Source organism: Hemiscyllium ocellatum, chromosome 20 (genome assembly GCF_020745735.1).
Source record: "Hemiscyllium ocellatum isolate sHemOce1 chromosome 20, sHemOce1.pat.X.cur, whole genome shotgun sequence".
In the NCBI taxonomy this organism is placed as follows: domain Eukaryota; kingdom Metazoa; phylum Chordata; class Chondrichthyes; order Orectolobiformes; family Hemiscylliidae; genus Hemiscyllium; species Hemiscyllium ocellatum.
Window position 1 is genome coordinate 61,607,303 of NC_083420.1, and position 17,200 is coordinate 61,624,502.

General features: G+C 39.5%; 1 protein-coding gene across 1 annotated transcript in view; it reads right to left on the reverse strand.

Annotated features, from left to right (window-relative positions):
* Positions 1-804: 804 nt before the first annotated feature.
* Positions 805-17,200, reverse strand: part of eif3ba (eukaryotic translation initiation factor 3, subunit Ba) — a 69,003-nt gene continuing 52,607 nt past the window's right edge. Inside the window, exons 14-19 of the mRNA XM_060840926.1 lie at positions 15,998-16,136; positions 15,246-15,371; positions 11,086-11,163; positions 7,490-7,598; positions 4,388-4,504; positions 805-1,277 (exon numbers count right to left, since the gene is read on the reverse strand). Coding sequence (XP_060696909.1) covers positions 4,401-4,504; positions 7,490-7,598; positions 11,086-11,163; positions 15,246-15,371; positions 15,998-16,136 — 556 coding nt within the window. The 3' untranslated portion in view covers positions 805-1,277; positions 4,388-4,400. The remainder of the gene's footprint in view (positions 1,278-4,387; positions 4,505-7,489; positions 7,599-11,085; positions 11,164-15,245; positions 15,372-15,997; positions 16,137-17,200) is intronic.

The following is a 17,200-nucleotide window of genomic DNA, read 5'->3' on the forward strand; positions in this document are numbered from 1 at the left end:
CTGAAGATGAACAGAAGTATGAAAAGAATGGAGAAAAAAAATTGAGATATCCCAAAAATGTACATTGCTTCATCAATTTAGACTCCCTTTCCTCAAGCTGCAAGTCATTCGTGCAGACGCAGTTTGAGGACATAAAAGGAAGCATTGGTGAAAGGTATGCATTATTCAGAATGTTTGATTTGTCATTTGTATAAGAATTGTTCTTAGATTCCATAAAATATTAAGCTAACCAGAACACACTAATGTATCATATGGTGTAAAGTTAACTTTGAACAATTAGCTAAAAATAACAGTTGTAGCAGGCTAAATTCTGAAGTAATGATTCCTCCTTGTAGTCCTTTTGTAAAATTCAGTAAAGTCTCATTGTGAATTTAACAGTGTTGCTCCAAAGGGATCTATTAACTAACATTACAAGCAGAATCAATCTGAAGACAGATCAATAACTGGATTGAAGCTACCCAGTCAATATGTGCACAGCTTTAATTGAGTTTTAGTGTCCATTACAACATCCCTAAACTGTCAAAACCACAAAGCAGCCATTGTCCACTTTTAGATTTCTAAGCACAGCACCTGCCAGCTCTGTTTACATAAATGAATGAACATGTGTTCAAGGCCTAGTACGATGCAAAGAAAATATTGTGCATGGGATAGAGCAGATTGTTGGAATGCAAAATTACCTGCTACAACTGATCTGTCATATAATTTTCTAAACGAGACTGTGCTAAAAATGTAGTCAATGTATTCAACCCGTTTTCTTTAGATTAATGAAGTATTTAAAGCAATAATCAATACACAGGCAAAACATCAATGTTACTAAGCTTTATTTTATCCCATTTGAAGTCAAGTATAACCTGAATGGAGGAGGATACAGTCCATTGTAGTGCAGTAATTGCACGTTAAAATATGTATTAACCCTTATTATGTTTTGAATATTCCTCCTTACAAAATGCTGTGTTAATTTACCATGGATTTGAAAATAGCCCATGGCTACAGGAAACTTTGAGTGCCTCAGTAATATACTTACACCAACCACAGACAGCATCCACAGTGATCAGTGACAGTAGCACAAAGTAAACTGCAGAGCTGCTGCTATTTAGTGAAATGTATTCACATTTGTTAAAAGTGGAGGCAGTGTCTTTATCACCACTGCAGAACTGATATAGTTAAAGGCACTGTGATGATTTTTGCAAGAGTGGAACGCATTCAACTTCCAAAATGTAGAGATCAAGTTCCAGGTGACGAAAGAGAAATCAGCTTCAACTGAAGATATGGTGGCACTGGAGAAAAAAAGTTTGCACATGTATATATTAAAAAAAAATTAAAATTCATCCACGTGTTGTTAACCATTATAATGTGCATATCTATTCTAAATAGATACTTTGTCAGCCTTTAGCTCAACAGAAAGGACATGTATGGCAGGAAAAAAAATTGATGGTCACTCTTTAATGTTTCCAATGTCCACAATCCAATTTGTTTGATTCATTTGAATAGGCAAGTTGAAATTTGATAAAAATCACTTAAGTGGCACTATAATATTACAAAATGTCAAAAATGACAGACAGAGGATTGACCTCGAAAGCAGAGTCACAGGTAGACAGGATAGTGAAAGTGGCATTTGGTATGCTTGTCTTTACTGGTAAGTGCATTGAGTATGGGAGTTGGGAGGTCATGTTGTGGCTGTACAGAATATTGGTTAGGCCACTTTTGGAATACTGTGTGAAATTCTGGTCTCCCTGCTATGGCAGGGATGTTGTGAAACTTGAAAGGGTTTAGAAAAGATTTATAAGGATATTGCCAGAGTTCGAGTGTTGAGTTAAAGAAGAGGCTGAAGAGGCTAGGGCTATTTTCCCTGGAGTGTCAGAGGCAGAGGGGTGACCTGGTAGAGGTTTATAAAATCATGAGGGTCATAGATACAGTGAATAGCCAAGAGCTTTTCCCCAGGATAAAGGAGTCCAAAACAAAAGGGCATAGGTTTAAGGCGAGAGGGGAAAAGATTTGAAAAGGAACCTAAAGGGCAACTTTTTCATGCAGAGAAAGGTGTGTATATGGAATGAGCTTCCAGAGGAAGTGGTGGAGGCTGCTATAATTACAACATTTAAAAAGGCATGTGGACCTTCATGGCATGAAGGATGGGTTGAGGGGCGTATGGGCCAAAATGCTGGCAAATGGGACTAAATTAATTTATATATGGCCGTCATGGACGAGCTGGTTCAGAGGGTCTGTTTCCATGCTGTACTGTTCTATGAATCAATGATACTGCTACAATTTAAAGATGCTAAAACGAACCAAAACTATTTAAATATGTATTGTTCTGACAATAGGCAGAGTGACTCAGTGGTTAACACTGCTGCCTCACAGCGCCAGGGACCCGGGGGTTTGATTCCCACCTTGGGTGACTGTCTGTGTGGAGTTTGCACATTCTCCCAGTGTCTGCGTGGGTTTCCTCCGGGTGCTCCGGTTTCCTCCCACTATCCAAAGATGTGCAGGTCAGGTGAATTGGCCAAGATAAATTGTGCATAGTATTAGGTGCATTAGTCTGGGGTAAATAAAGGGTATGGGGGAATGGGTCTGGGTGGGTTACTCTTCAGTGGGTCAGTGTGGACTTGTTGGGCCAAATGGCCTGTTTCCACACATATAGATTAGATTCGATTCCCTATGGTAGACACAGAAGATTCATAGCACTACTTTTAGAACAGGGAAAGCTTTCCTCACTTATAAGTTATTCTTAACCAACAGCTCAAAATAAAAGACGATTCACGTTCTTACTGCAGTTTTGATGGCTGCACTTCCTGTGTTACAACAGTGACTACAGATCAAAATTGACCTCCTGGATTGTAAACATCTTTGGTGACAACTGCAATTTCTGTTATAAACATATTGAAAGCAGTTGTATTTCCTAATGTTGAACTGCACAGAATTAATTTCTGTAATTATGAAATTTTAATAATTATGAACTTTTCAGAGGATCCTTCAAAGTGTTGAATACAATATAGAAATGATCACTGCACATCATACAACCATTTGGCATTGAAACATAGACAACAGAGAGTGAGTATCAAGACATTAACTAATTAAATACTTCACCAAAATAAATAATTCACAGGCACCTGTAAAACTTACATGCCTGTGTTTAAGGATCATTCATCAACAAAAAGAGTTGTTTATTCAGTGTCACCATTCAGAAGAAACAGCAAAACACAATGAATGTTACAGACCAGAGTGAAGTGGATTTCTTTGGCCTTTCACTGCATTACATGGCTCCTCATCCAAAGCCAGAATGAATTTCAAATTGTCAAGTGACAACAGATGATGTCTAATCATCCCAACCACCCATCATATTTGGAAAAGGATTCGGAGGCAGTGGTAAAGTAACATTTGAGGACGTAAGCAAATCCCACTGATGGAACTTAAATTGAAATAATGAAAACCTGGAACTGAAAGCTAGTTCCAGTAGTGGCGACTAACATTGGATATTGTAAAAAGCCAACTAGCTCACAAATGCCTTCTGAGGAAGGAAAATTACCAGTCTTCTCAGGTTAATCTATATGTGACCAGATCAATAATAATGTAGTTGACTGATGTCTAAAACAACCTAAGAAGCTACGCTGTTCAAACAGATCTGTGGATGGGGTAAAAGAAACCTTGCCAGATACATCAGATTCCATGAAGAAAAAATAGCTTTGAACTGGTGGAGTGCACATGATTGGAAAACCTCATTTTCTGCTTACTTTTAAAACAATCAAACTCCTGGCAAAGTTCCTTCCGAAGAGCCAAGCAACCAGATACCAGTCAACTGTGCAGCCAAAGTAATAAGAAAGAGGAAATGCCCTGACCTATTCAAATTTACCTGTGAACCAACCTCCTAGTCATTTGGGTGCAAGAAAACTCACCACTTAATGAGAATCCTCTGCTCTACAAGAGCTTAATTTCAATTAGAACCTCCAGACTTGTCGAAGAAATCACAGGCTTGCTATTAGAGGGATTGAAATAATTGCAAATTATATTTTTCCCCCACCTGTACCTAATCTGTGTGTGTTAGTGTGCAAGTATGAAGTGAACAATATTTTTACATTTCTAGGGCAAGTGACCTTTATCTTAACTCAACAGAAATTTTGCTGCTTCTTATTTAAATTAGAATCATACATTCTGAGGGTAAGAAAATACACAACTCACATAAAATATCTTGATTGCTGCTAGTAAGGAAACATACTATTTCTGGCTCTAACAATACACTGCGTTCAAAAATATTTTACAAGCTTTGAAGCAGATTTACTTTCCAGTCAAAATAAACTGCACTCCAAAATCTGTGCTTAATAAAGTTTAATTAATGGTGGCAATTTTTAGGGGACAGCCATTGCATCTCTGTTGTGATACTAGAGGATCTTACCTGTGTTATGAGACTACTCCTGATCTCCAACAGGGATAATTTCTTCTGTGACAAAAAATTCAACGGTCTCTTCTTCCCAATCGTCAACATTACTATCCAGCTCATCAGTGTCTACACCTGTGAGGTGATGAGCAAGAACTTTCAATAGCAATTTGCATTCATCTACATTTTATTGTAATGAAAAACAATTTTCCCCTTCAGAATCTCAGCATGAAGTATTAAAACATTTCCAAATCAAACATGCCGTAGTCATTTGGTATATTTCTTCTATTTTGCTTAACTAACATAAGCAACAGCCTTATTTGCTATTGCACTAATCTTGCATTTCTATTCCATCTCAAAACTAGATGATCACATTGGAAATTGTGATGATCAACCAAAGCTGTTCATGCCATCTTGGAGTCTTAGCCAGAGCAAAGTAACCTTAATCTAATCAATACAATTTGGATGGGATTCTGATCAAGAGATACAAGTTCTCAGTGGCCATTGTACAATCCAGGTCCTGATGCTTTGCAGCTGACTTGCTCCAATCTGAGATTTTATTTTCATTGAAAACTCTCCTTTCGTACTATAATCCAAGCTGTATCCTCATAACCTTGTTAGACCGATTTACTGCATTTACATTTTTCTAATTTGTAAGGAAACACTTTTTTCACAATGAGCACCTCCTTTAATTTAGAACTATTTTACACTGAGGATACCATAATTTTCACAAGCGTTTTATTTTTAAAAGCATAAGTTTAATTAGTACATTAGGGCAGCGCAGTGGCTCAGTGGTTAGCACTGCTGCCTCAGTGTGTCAGGGACCCAGGTTTGATTCCAGCCTTGGATGGAATTTGCATGTTCTCCCTGTGCCTGCATGGGTTTCCTCCAGGTGTTCCAGTTTTCTCCCACAGTCCAAAGATGTGCAGGTCAGGTGAATTGGCCATTTCAAATTGCCCATTGCGTTAGGTACATTAGTCAGAAGGCAATGGATCTGGGTGTGTTACTCTTCAGAGGGTCGGGGTGGACTTGTTGGGCCAAAGGGCCTGTTTCCACAATATAGAGATCTAATCTAATTCAATACAGTAGCCAAACAGAATACTGAGATGATCTGAACAAGATGTTTGACCAAGGTTCCAAACATTACCTAGAAACCCTAATTTCTTTACATCCACAAAAATACCAAAGGTACTCTGTAAATGGATGCGAGTTGGCTTGCTGAGCTGGAAGATTTGTTTTCAGACATTTCATCACCATGACTAGGTATCATCAGTGAGTCTCTAGTGAAGCGCTGGTGGTATGTCCCGCCTCTCTATTTATAGGTCTGGTTTCTTAAGGCAGTTTTCTTTTCAAGGGAAGGTAGATGGGGTCTAAATCGATGTGTTTATTGTTGGAGTTCTGGTTAGAATGCCAGGCCTCTAGGAATTCACGTGTGTGTCTTTGTTTCTAGGTGGTGTGTGGTGTCCCAGTCAAAATGGTGTCCTTCTTTGTCTGTATGTATGGCAGCTAGTGATAGTGGGCTGTGTCTTTTGGTGGCTAGTTGGTGTTCATGTATCCTGGTGGCATATCCTCTTCAACACACAAGAATTCTTGAACACCAAAATACGAATATAGAAGAGGATGAAATAGTGGTCTCCTTTGACATTACAGCACTTTTCATATCAATAAACAACGACATGGCCAAAGAAACACTGGCATCACTGCGAGGAAAACCAAGACCACAAACACCAGATAGCACCAACCTCATCAGCAAAGACAACATCTCCAAGGTGGTGGACCTGTGTCTTATCATCCACTTCACATTCAATGACAAAACCTACAAACAAATCAATGGAACACCCATGGGATCACCAATATCAGGGCTTATCAGTGGAAGCAGTAATGCAGAGACTCAAATAAGCAGCCCTCCCATCTACCCAACCCAAAAAACTTTGCGTCCACTAGGTGGATGACACCTTTGTCATCACAAAACTGAACAAATTAGAGGAAGCATACAACACCAACAATATCCTGACAGGCATAAAATTCACAAAAGAGAACAACAGACTCCCATTCCTAGACATTACATTTGAACGTACATTTAATGGAAAGCTGCAAACCAGTGTCTCCAGAAAAACAAACAGACCAAATATTTAACTTCAGAAGCAATCATCCCAACACCTACAAACAGAGCTGAATCAAGATATTATTTCAACGAGCTCCATTTCACTGCAGAACCCAAGAACTAGAAACAGAAGAAAAATACCAAACCATGTTTTCAAGAAAAGTGATTACCCAATATACACAATCTGCCAATTCCCCAGAGACAAACGCAAACAAGCAGAAACAACACAACCAAAAACTATAGCTACATTATCTCACATCAAAGACATAGCAGAAATGATTTTTCAGACTACTCAGACCCCTTGACATCATGGTAGCCCACAAACCTACCAACACACTAAAACAGCGATTAATGAATCTAAAGGATCCATAAGACACTACCAGAAAAACTAAAGTCATTTACAAAATACCATGCAAGAACTGTAAAAAAAAATTGGATAAACAAGCAGGAAAATTCAGCCACCTTAAGAAGCCAAGACCTAGAAGTAGAGAGGCGAGATATACCACCAGAGACTCTCACTGATGATGTTATCTAGTCATGGTGACAAAACATCTGAAAACAAACCATCTAGCTCAGTGAGGTAACTTCTATCCATATCATCAACCTGAGCTACACATCTTAAAAATCTGTAAATGTGTATTTAAAGGCTATGCTTACACGTAATTGGCCTCAATGTTTTAAGTTCAGAGATGTAGTTTTAGGGATTATACTTGCTTTATTAGCCAGGCATGGGGGTTAAACAGACAACATGGCCCATATTGACAAAATAAATCCCAGACTTTTAAGACATGCCTACAGAGCACAGACTGTGCAGAAGAACCAACAGATAGAAATGGGTCATCCTGCAAAAACACTGATGGTTCACATGTTTACTTGGTACACAAGACGAGATTTACCCTCACTTCTGGAAGGATTTTTTGAACCTTCAAAAGATTGACTTATGCCTCAATCTACAGGGATTTATGTGCCTGTATGGTTAAACTGGTAACAATTAAAATTAAATACTCGCAAATCACCTCCTCGTAGCTCCAGACGTTTGGGTTTCTGCTCTGCATAAATCTGCATGGCCTTCTCACGATATTTATGGAATTCTTCCATCATCTTGCGTCGCTTATCTACCAATTCCTTAAAGATGATTAATCAGAACTATTATACATTTGCTTTTTAAACACAGGAAAATGGAAATGAACCGAAGTTTCGAATTTTCAGTTATAACCACTCCATTAAGAATTTGAACTTTGCCAGAACTGCCGAGAATAACTGACTGATAGGAGTAGCACAAATGATATTCTATCAGGTGCCCGTTATCCATCTTCAAATTGAAATTAGGAGGTACTGAATGGATGACTGATTGATAAAAGCAGTCTTCCACTGTTAGCCAAAGCTAATATTTACATCATTGACAGAAAGACAAATTTAACAAAGAACATTACAGCAAAGGAATGACACTTCTCCTTTGGCCCTCCAAGCCTGTGCTGACCCATATCCTCCAAGAATCTGTATCCCTCTGTTCTCTGCCATTCATTCATCTTAGATGGCGCTATCATACCATCTCCACTGGCAACACATTCCAGATATTTATCACCCTCTGCGTAAAGAGCTTTTCATGTATATCTCCCTGAAACTTTCCCCTCTCACTTTGAACTCGTGACCCCTAGTAATTGAGTCCTCCACTCTGGGGGAAAACAAAAAGTTTCTTGTTTCCCGCCCGATCTACATCTCTCATGATTTTGTAGGGGTCAATCATGTCCCCTTAGCCACCTTCTTTCGAATGAAAATAATCCAAATCTACTTAACCTCTGCTCATAGCTAACACCCTTCATACAAGGCAACATCTTGGTGAACCTCCTCTGCACTCTCTCCAAAACATCCACATCCTTTTGGTAATTGTGGAGACCAGAACCATACGCAGTATTCCAAACCAAAGTTTTATACAATTGTAACATGACTTGCCAACTCTTATACTCAATACCCTGTCCAACGAAGGAAAGCACACCATATGCATTCTTGACAACTATTGACCTGCGTTGCCACCTTCAGGGAACAATGGACCTGTACACCCAGATCTCTCTGTACATCAATTTTCCCCAGGACTTTTCCATTTACTGTATAGTTCACTCTGGAATTGCATATTCCAAAATGCACCACTTCGTAATTATCCGGATTGAACTCCACCTGCCATTTCTCTGCCCAACTCTTCAATCTATCTATATTCTGTTGTATTCTGACAGTCCCTTCACTATTACTCCATCAATCTGACTGGCACCTGCAAACTTGCTAGTGAGGCAACCTACACCTTCCTCTGAATCATTTAGTACATCACAAACAATTGTGGTCTCAGCACAGATTCCTGTAGGATACCACTGTTTCAGTTCTCCATTTTGAGAAGCTCCCTTCCACTACTAATCTCTGTCTCTTGTTGCCCAACCAATTCTCTGTCCATCTAGCTAGAACACCCTGGACCCCATCACCATCATCAGCCTACCATGGGGAACCGGATCAAATGCCTTACTAAAGTCCACATATATGATACATATATACCTACCCTCATCAATCAATTTTGTCACGTCTTCAAAAAGAATTCTATTAGGTTTGTACGTCATGACCTTTCCTGCACAAAACCATGCTGCTGCCTATCACTGATAAGCTCATTTTCTTCCAAATGGCTATATATCCTATTCGTTAGTTTCTTCTTCAGTAGCTTCCCTACCACTGACATCAGGCTCACAGGTCTATAATTATCTGGATTACCCCCGATTTGGCGATGACAGTGTTGGACTGGGGTGTACAAAGTTAAAAATCACAACACCAGGTTATAGTCCAACAGGTTTAATTGGAAGCACACTAGCTTTCGGACCGTCGCTCCTTCATCAGGTGGCTACCAATTGCTTCCAATTAAATCTGTTGGATTATAACCTGGTGTTGTGATTTTTAACTGTGGGTTATCCCTGCTAGCCTTCTCCAACATGACATCATTAGCAATTCTTCAGTCCTCTTGGACCTCCCCCGTTTTCAAGGATGCCACAAAGATCTCTGTTAAGGCTGCAGCTATTTCCTCTCTCGCTTCCGTCAGTAACCTGGGATAGGTCCTGCAGACTTGTCCACTTTAATGCCTTTTAGAATACACTTCCTCTCTCCTTATGCCGACTTGATCCAGAGTAATTAAAGATCTATCCCTAATCTCAACATCCGCCACGTCTCTCTAAATTCTCTTTGAGAAAGGAAAAAAATTAATTGAGCAAATCTTAATATATTTAATTCCCTTTTGGTTAAGGAATTGAGCTTACATTTGATGACAACTACAGAGTTACTAGCTCCTACTGGACTTAAAGTCAAAACATTGAGATTAAGCTTGGATCAGTGGTGTGACACTGACATTTGAGACATACAAGGTCCCCACAGAATAAAAATCCTGAAACTGACCAAAGGAGGAGCTTTTTAAAACAAAATAGATGTCCCTGGAAAGATTCCTTATATCAAATGCATGAAGATTAGCTGTAGACATCTAATCAAAATCACAATTTGGAAAGGAAATTACAATTGTAGAGATGTACAGCACAGAAAAAGGCCTTCCAATCCAACTCGTCCATGCAGAAGAGATGCGGACTAACCTAATCTAGTCCCATTTGCCAACACTTCCTGTTCACATACTGAACCCTTCCTGTTCACATAACAATCTAGAAGCCTTGTAAATGCTGTAATTGTACCAGCCTTCACCACTTCCTCAGACAGCTCATTCCATACACGTGCCACTCTGCATGAAAAGGTTGGACATGGACATGGCCTTGCTGATGTTGGAGGGGCCCTATTCTCTCCCTAAAATTAAAGGACCCTTTTGTCCTTAATATATTTATAAAATCCCTTTGGATTCTCCTTAACCCTTTTTGCCCTCCTGATTTCTCTCTTAAGCATACGCCTACTGCCTTTATACTCTTAAGGATTCACGATCTCTCCTGTCTATACTGACATATGCCTCCTTCTTTTCCTTAACCAAACCCTCAATTTCTTTAGTCATCCAGCATTCCCTACACGTACCAACCTTCCCTTTCACCTACAGGAATATACTGCCGCTGGACTCTCATTATCTCATTTCTGAAGGCTTCCTATTTTCCAGCTGTATCTTTACATGCGAACATTTACCCCCCAGTCGGTTTTTGAGAGCCCATGCCTAATACCATCAGAATTAGCCTACTTCAACTTCAACTTTTAGATCCAATCTATCCTTTTCCATCACTATTTTAAAAACTAATAGAATTATGGTCGCTGGCCCAAAGATGCTCCCCCACTGACCCCTCAGTCACCTGCCCTGCCTTGTTTCCCAAAAGTAGGTCAAGTTTGCACCTTCTCTTATCCATATACCAAATCAGAAAGTTTTCTTGTACCCACTTAAATTCCAAAACTAATCTTTAAATCTAACATTAAGTAAACAAGAACTCTCAAGAAATTACTACCTTTCACCTTTAACAGGTAACTTACTGTTTTTTAATTGTTAGAATACAAGTTCCATTCTGGAAATTTGATCTACTTCCTCTTAAAACTTATGTCTCCTACGAGTATTGCATTTAACATTGGATTTGTAATTTTTAATGATTATACAAAACTGTCTACTCACCTTGGAGGCCTTGGACTGACTTAAACGATCTTTCTGTTCAAATATTTTCGAGTATTTCTTGTAATCTTTTTTGATTTGCTGGGAAAATGAAACGTAAAAACATTAACCAATTAACAAATTATTTCAATGTCACATGCATTCTTACTTGTCGAAAGTGAGGACTGCAGATGCTAGAGATCAGAGTCTAGATTAGTGGTGCTGAAAAAGCACAGCAGGTCAGGCAGCATCCGAGGAGCAGGAAATGTTTTTACTAGGCGAAAGTGAGGACTGCTTCTCGGATGCTGCCTGACCTACTGTGCTTTTCCAGTATTCTTACTTGTGCATGGAAAACAATATTGCAAATGGTTTAAGAAAACACTTTCAAACTTTTAACTCTAAATATGTTTTATTGCAGCTGACAATGGCAGCAAAATAAACGGATACAACCTCAATTTCTAGCCTACATCAAACTAATGAGAACACAACCAGACTGTTAGATATTTTGACCAACCTGTTCCGACATGTTATGACACACCTCTGAAGTAGATGGGACTTCAACCTAGCCTCCAGACTCAGAGCTAGGGACATTAGGGAAGTACACTCACTCAATAATTGCACTGCTGTCTAACTGTCAGGGACCCAGTTCAACTGCACTATTGGGCAAATGTCCACATGGAGTTAGCACATTCTGCCGTGTCTGTGTGGTTTTTCTCAAGAGTGCTCCCACAGTCCAAAGATGTGCAGGATAGGTGGATTAACCATGGGAAATGTAGGGTTACAGGGATAGGGTAGGAGGGTGGGATGCTGCTCAAACAAACAGTCAGTGTGGATACGACAAGCCGAAGGGCCTGCTTCCACACTGGAGGGATTCTAGGATTACCCAGGTGCCTCAAAAACACTCCAGAATGTCTTAATGTTACAGGGCAAAACTCTTCCATTTTATCTCTAACCAAAAACATAACAAAACCTAGCGACACTAAAGAGGACAGAATGAAGCTCAGTTGTGAGTCCCCACTTAAGTAACACTCATTCGGCTTAAGAACCCCTCTTGGAAAGAATGAGTCTCTAAAGTAGTACCAAACACTGATAAAACTGATACAAACAGCAAATGAAAATGGTACAAAAAGTAGACTGCCTGGTAATAATTAAAATTGCAGACAGGTGACATTTTTGAAGGAAAGCATTTACTAGAATAGAAGGTAGGACACTCTCTTGACTAAAACCGCAAATTTTTTTGGGAAAATAACTTAGGTGACATTTTTGTAACAGATTCTTAACTGTTTATCATGACATATTCATGTTTTAGCCCAATTAGAGTTAAAATCAGGCTGAAAGAGTTGTTATAATTGTACAACTATAACAGTGTGCATATATTTTGATAAGATTAGATTACTTACATTGTGGAAACAGGCCCTTCGACCTAACAAGTCCACACTGACTGGCCGACCGAAACGCAATCCACCCAGACCCATTCCCCTACATTTACTCCTTCATCTAACACTACGGGCAACTTAGTAGCCAATTCACCTGACCTGCACATTTTTGGATTGTGGGAGGAAACCGGAGCACCCAGAGGAAACCCACGCAGACATGGAGAGAATGTGCAATTCCACACAGACAGTTGCCTGAGGTGGGAACTGAACCCAGGTCTCTGGTGCTGTGAGCTAACCACTGTGCCGTGCCGCCCACAAATCATTGTTAAAGTCTATCTGAGCATTTTTTAATTTCACAATATGAAATGGAAATAATACAACCTGGAATTTAGGGCCAAAATTACCACTTGCAAATTATCGTTTGCTTACATGACTCATGACTAACTGGAGAAAGCTATTTTAAAAACGGAAATTAATTCTAATTATAGTATAAAAGTGTTATTTAAACACAATCAGCACAACAGGAATTACTCAAACACAGGAACAAAGATGGGGTAAGACCACACATCAAGTCTGCTCCACTATTATTAATGATCAAGGCTGATTTTGGGAATCAACTTCACTTTCCTGCCCACTCTCCATCCATTGGTTTAGGAAGCATACTGACCATTTCTCCATCCCAGCCTAAAATACATTCAATGCTAGAACATCATGATTTTATATACCTCTATAAGGTGATCCCTCAGCCTCCAACACTCCACGGAAAACAGCCCCAGCCTATTTATCCTCTACCTATAGCTCCAAATCCTCCAACCCTGGCAACATCTTTGTAAATCTTTTCTGAAACCAAGTTTCACAACACCTTTCCAATAGGAAAGAGACCAGGATTGTATACAATATTCCAAAATTGGCCGAACCAATGTGCTGTGCAGACGCAACATGACCTTCCAATTCCTATGCTCAATGCATTGACCAATAAAGGAAAGCCTTCTTCACTATCCTATCTACCTGCGACACTACTTTCAAGGGACTATGAATCTGCACTCCAGGGTCTCTTTATTCAGCAACGCTCCCCAGGATCTTAACATGAAGTGTTATGCCCTGCTTTGATTCGCTTTTCCAAAATGCAGCAACTCACATCTAACTAAATTAAATTCCATCTGCCACTCAGCCCACTGGTCCATTTGATCAAGATCCCATTGTACTTCTTCACTGTCCACTACACCTCTAAATGTTGGTGTCAACTGCAAACTTACTAACTATACTTTCTATTTTCACATCCAAATCATTTATATAAAAAAGTGACGAAAATCAGTGGACCCAGCACCAATCCTTGTGGCACACTACTGATCACGGGCTTCCAGTCTGAAAAGCAACTCTCCATCACCACCCCTCTGTCTTCTATCAAGCCAGTCTACAAATGCCTAATTCTCCCCGTACTCCATGAGATCTAACCTTGCTCACCAGTCTCCCACGAGGAACCTTGTCGAACATCTCACTGAAGTCCATCTAGGTCAAAACTACTGCTCTGCCGTCATCAATTCTCTTCGTTACTTCAAAAAAAAACTCAACCAAGTTCATAAGACATGATATCCCACGCACAATCCTGCTGACTATCCCTAATCAGTCTCACCACCGACGTCAGGCTCACCGGTCTATAGTTCTCTGGCTTGTCCTTACAACCTTTCTTAAATAGTGGCACCACATTAGCCAACCTCCAGCCTTCCAGCACCTCATCTGTGACTATCGATGATACAAGCATCTCAACAAGGGGCCCAGCGATCACTTCCCTACTTCCCAGAGTTTTAGGGTACACCTGATCAGGTCCTGAGGGTTTATCCACTTTTATGCATTTCAAAACATCCAGCACCACCTCCTCAGTAATATGGACATTTTCAAGATGTCACCATTTATTTCCCCACATTCTATATCTTCCATATCCATCTCCAAATAAACACATATGAAATACTTGTTTAGTATCTCCATCTCCTGCAGCTCCACACATTGGCTGCCTTGCTGATCTTTGAGGGGCCCTATTCTATCCCGAGTTACAAGTCACAGCCGAGATGTAAATAAACATCTCGAAAAAGGTTGTATAGAAAATATCGAACCTAGTGTTGGAATATTGTGTGCAACTCTGGTCTCCCTCCTATCGGAAGGATGTTATGAAACTTGAAAGGGTTCAGAAAAGATTTACAAGGATGTTGCCATGGTTAGAAGATTTGAGCTATAGGGAGAGGCTGTGTACATTGGGGCTATTTTCCCTGGAATGTCAGAGGCTTATAGAAGTTTGTACAATCATGAAGGGCAAGGATAGTGTAAATAGACAAGGTTTTTTGCCTGGGGTGGGGAAAGAGTCCAGAACTACAGAGTGTGGATTTAAGGGGAGAGAGGAACAATTTAAAAGGGATTCAACAGGGAAGCTTTTCGGAAAAGGTGGTGCATGTAAGGAATGAGCTGCCTTAGAAAGTGGTGGAGGCTGGTTTAAAAGGCATCTGGATAGGTATATGATTAGGAAAAGTTTAGAGGGATATGGGCCAAGTATTAGCATATGGGACTAACATAATTCAGGATATCTGGTTGGCATGAACGAGTTGGACCAAAAGGTCTGTTTCCACGCTGTACATCTCTATGCCACTATATGAAAAATATATCCCAACACCACCAAATTAAACCCAGAATGAAGGTAAAATATAGGCAAGATATTTGTATTTGCATGAGAAACAAATATTTGGAATTTTGAAGTAGTATAACATGCTAAATAGGAACCTTTCTCCTATTTTGTACAAACAAATATTGGTGACACACCTTGAGCTGATCCTGTGAGAGCAGGGTTGGTGGTCTTGGTCTCCACAGTAATTGGCAGAAGCGATCCTTGGTATTTTTCTGTAGGAGACGTCCTTGGAAAGTCCACATCCAGTATGCATTATCCACCTAAGACATACATAAAACACAAGCAGACAGAAACACGTTTATTCTAGGTAGTATGGAATACCTATCCTTTCAAACACTAAACTAAAACTAATAACTCAGGTGCTGGAGATCTGAAACAAAAACGAAGGGCTGGAGAAACGCATCAGGTCTATTTTCTCCCCATAGATATTGTCAGACCTGCAGAATCTTTCTGGCAATTTCTGTTTTCGTTCCTTTTCTGGCTATCTCAAATATATTTGTTCCCTGACCTTTGCTGATACAACTTTCAAACTGCACACTATAAATAATTGTGAGTAGTCAAAGCCATCAGTTCCTCGCCCATCCCCATTGTGAAGAGAAACATTTCTCAGGAGCTTGGATCCATGCTACTTTATGGGGAGAGTACAATGTGACCCCATGGCAGTTAGAAACATGATGCAACATTGTGTTTTCAATAGGATGAGCTGTAGAAGAATTATGAAAGTTTTAATCACTGTTTAGAATTGAACAGACTATCCTAGGCTTGATGGATAAAGATTTAGGACTTGAAATGTAATAAATGAAAAGAAATTAGCCCGGTTGCTAACTTCATCCCAGTCTAATAGAAATTTGGAATCCCGATATTAAGCGAAGTATATTAACCTTACCTTGTGACTCCACCATGACACTGAAGTTACTACATATCGTCCTGTTGGGTCCCATTCAACATCAGAAGCCATATAATGCTCAGCTACATTCATCAGCGTGCAATCTGATGTGTCGTAAAATGCCAAAGCACCATTCATGCTACAGATTCAGAATATTTTAATTTTAGAACAAGATATTCACATCCTAACATTATATTTACTATTACTAAGTTTATATGTTCACTTTCACCCATCTAGGTACATTCATACTAGAAGCTCAGAAAGCAAAATGTGGATGACCAGACAGGGAAAATTCACTGGTGAGCCTGTAAGCAGTAAGTGTGCAAAAGAAACAGCTTGGAAGAGCCATGAACAATTAGGCAAGCAAGTGGCAGCAACAAGCAAGGTCTGGGGAGGGAAAGAGGGGAAGAAATTGCTTTGTTGTTTGCTTTTTTCTCTCAAAGGGCAATAACAAAATTGCAAAGGGGAATAGAAGTAGCTGTAAGGAAAACAGTTTACATGTCTCAATAAAGGACTATTCAGTTAACTGGAAGACAGGAATATCTGAAATCAGAGATAATGAATTCCTCAAAATTAACATAAAACCTTTAGTTTAACGCCACAGACATTCAGGAACTCTTTTATTAGAGAAAGATGTACAGCATGCTAATGTAATGAATACTGTGTAAATTGTTTTGACATCTGAAATCTCGTAAAAACGGTAGTAAGTGCCTGATTAAAATGTTTCAGCATTGTGCTTGTGGAAAGGAAATGCATGGGCTGTGACTTTTACGAGTCCAGAGGTGGTTATTTAGGGTTATTCCAGTATGTGTGCATGAATGCGTGCCAGCTATTTACAAAGAGGTGTCTGCGAAATCAATACTGTTTGTGTTGTCACTTCAAATTCATGGAAGTTTGATTTTATTGAAGGTATTAATGAACTCTTCTTATTCTCCTTTTGAATCCCAAATATGGATTATATCTACAGAAATGCAGAAGATATTTTGAAAGAGACTGCTTTACCCAGTAAATGAGTCTGAATGTAAAGGGGTGAAAATAAAAAAGCAGCCTTAAATTAAAAATCAAAATCAAGTCTAGAAAAAAAACTGGCCCCAGACTTTTATGCACCAAAGCTACATCTATCGTACTTTCCTACACTACAAACAATAACACTTCAAAAGTATTCCATTGGCTATACAACACTGTGATGCTAATGAGGTCTTG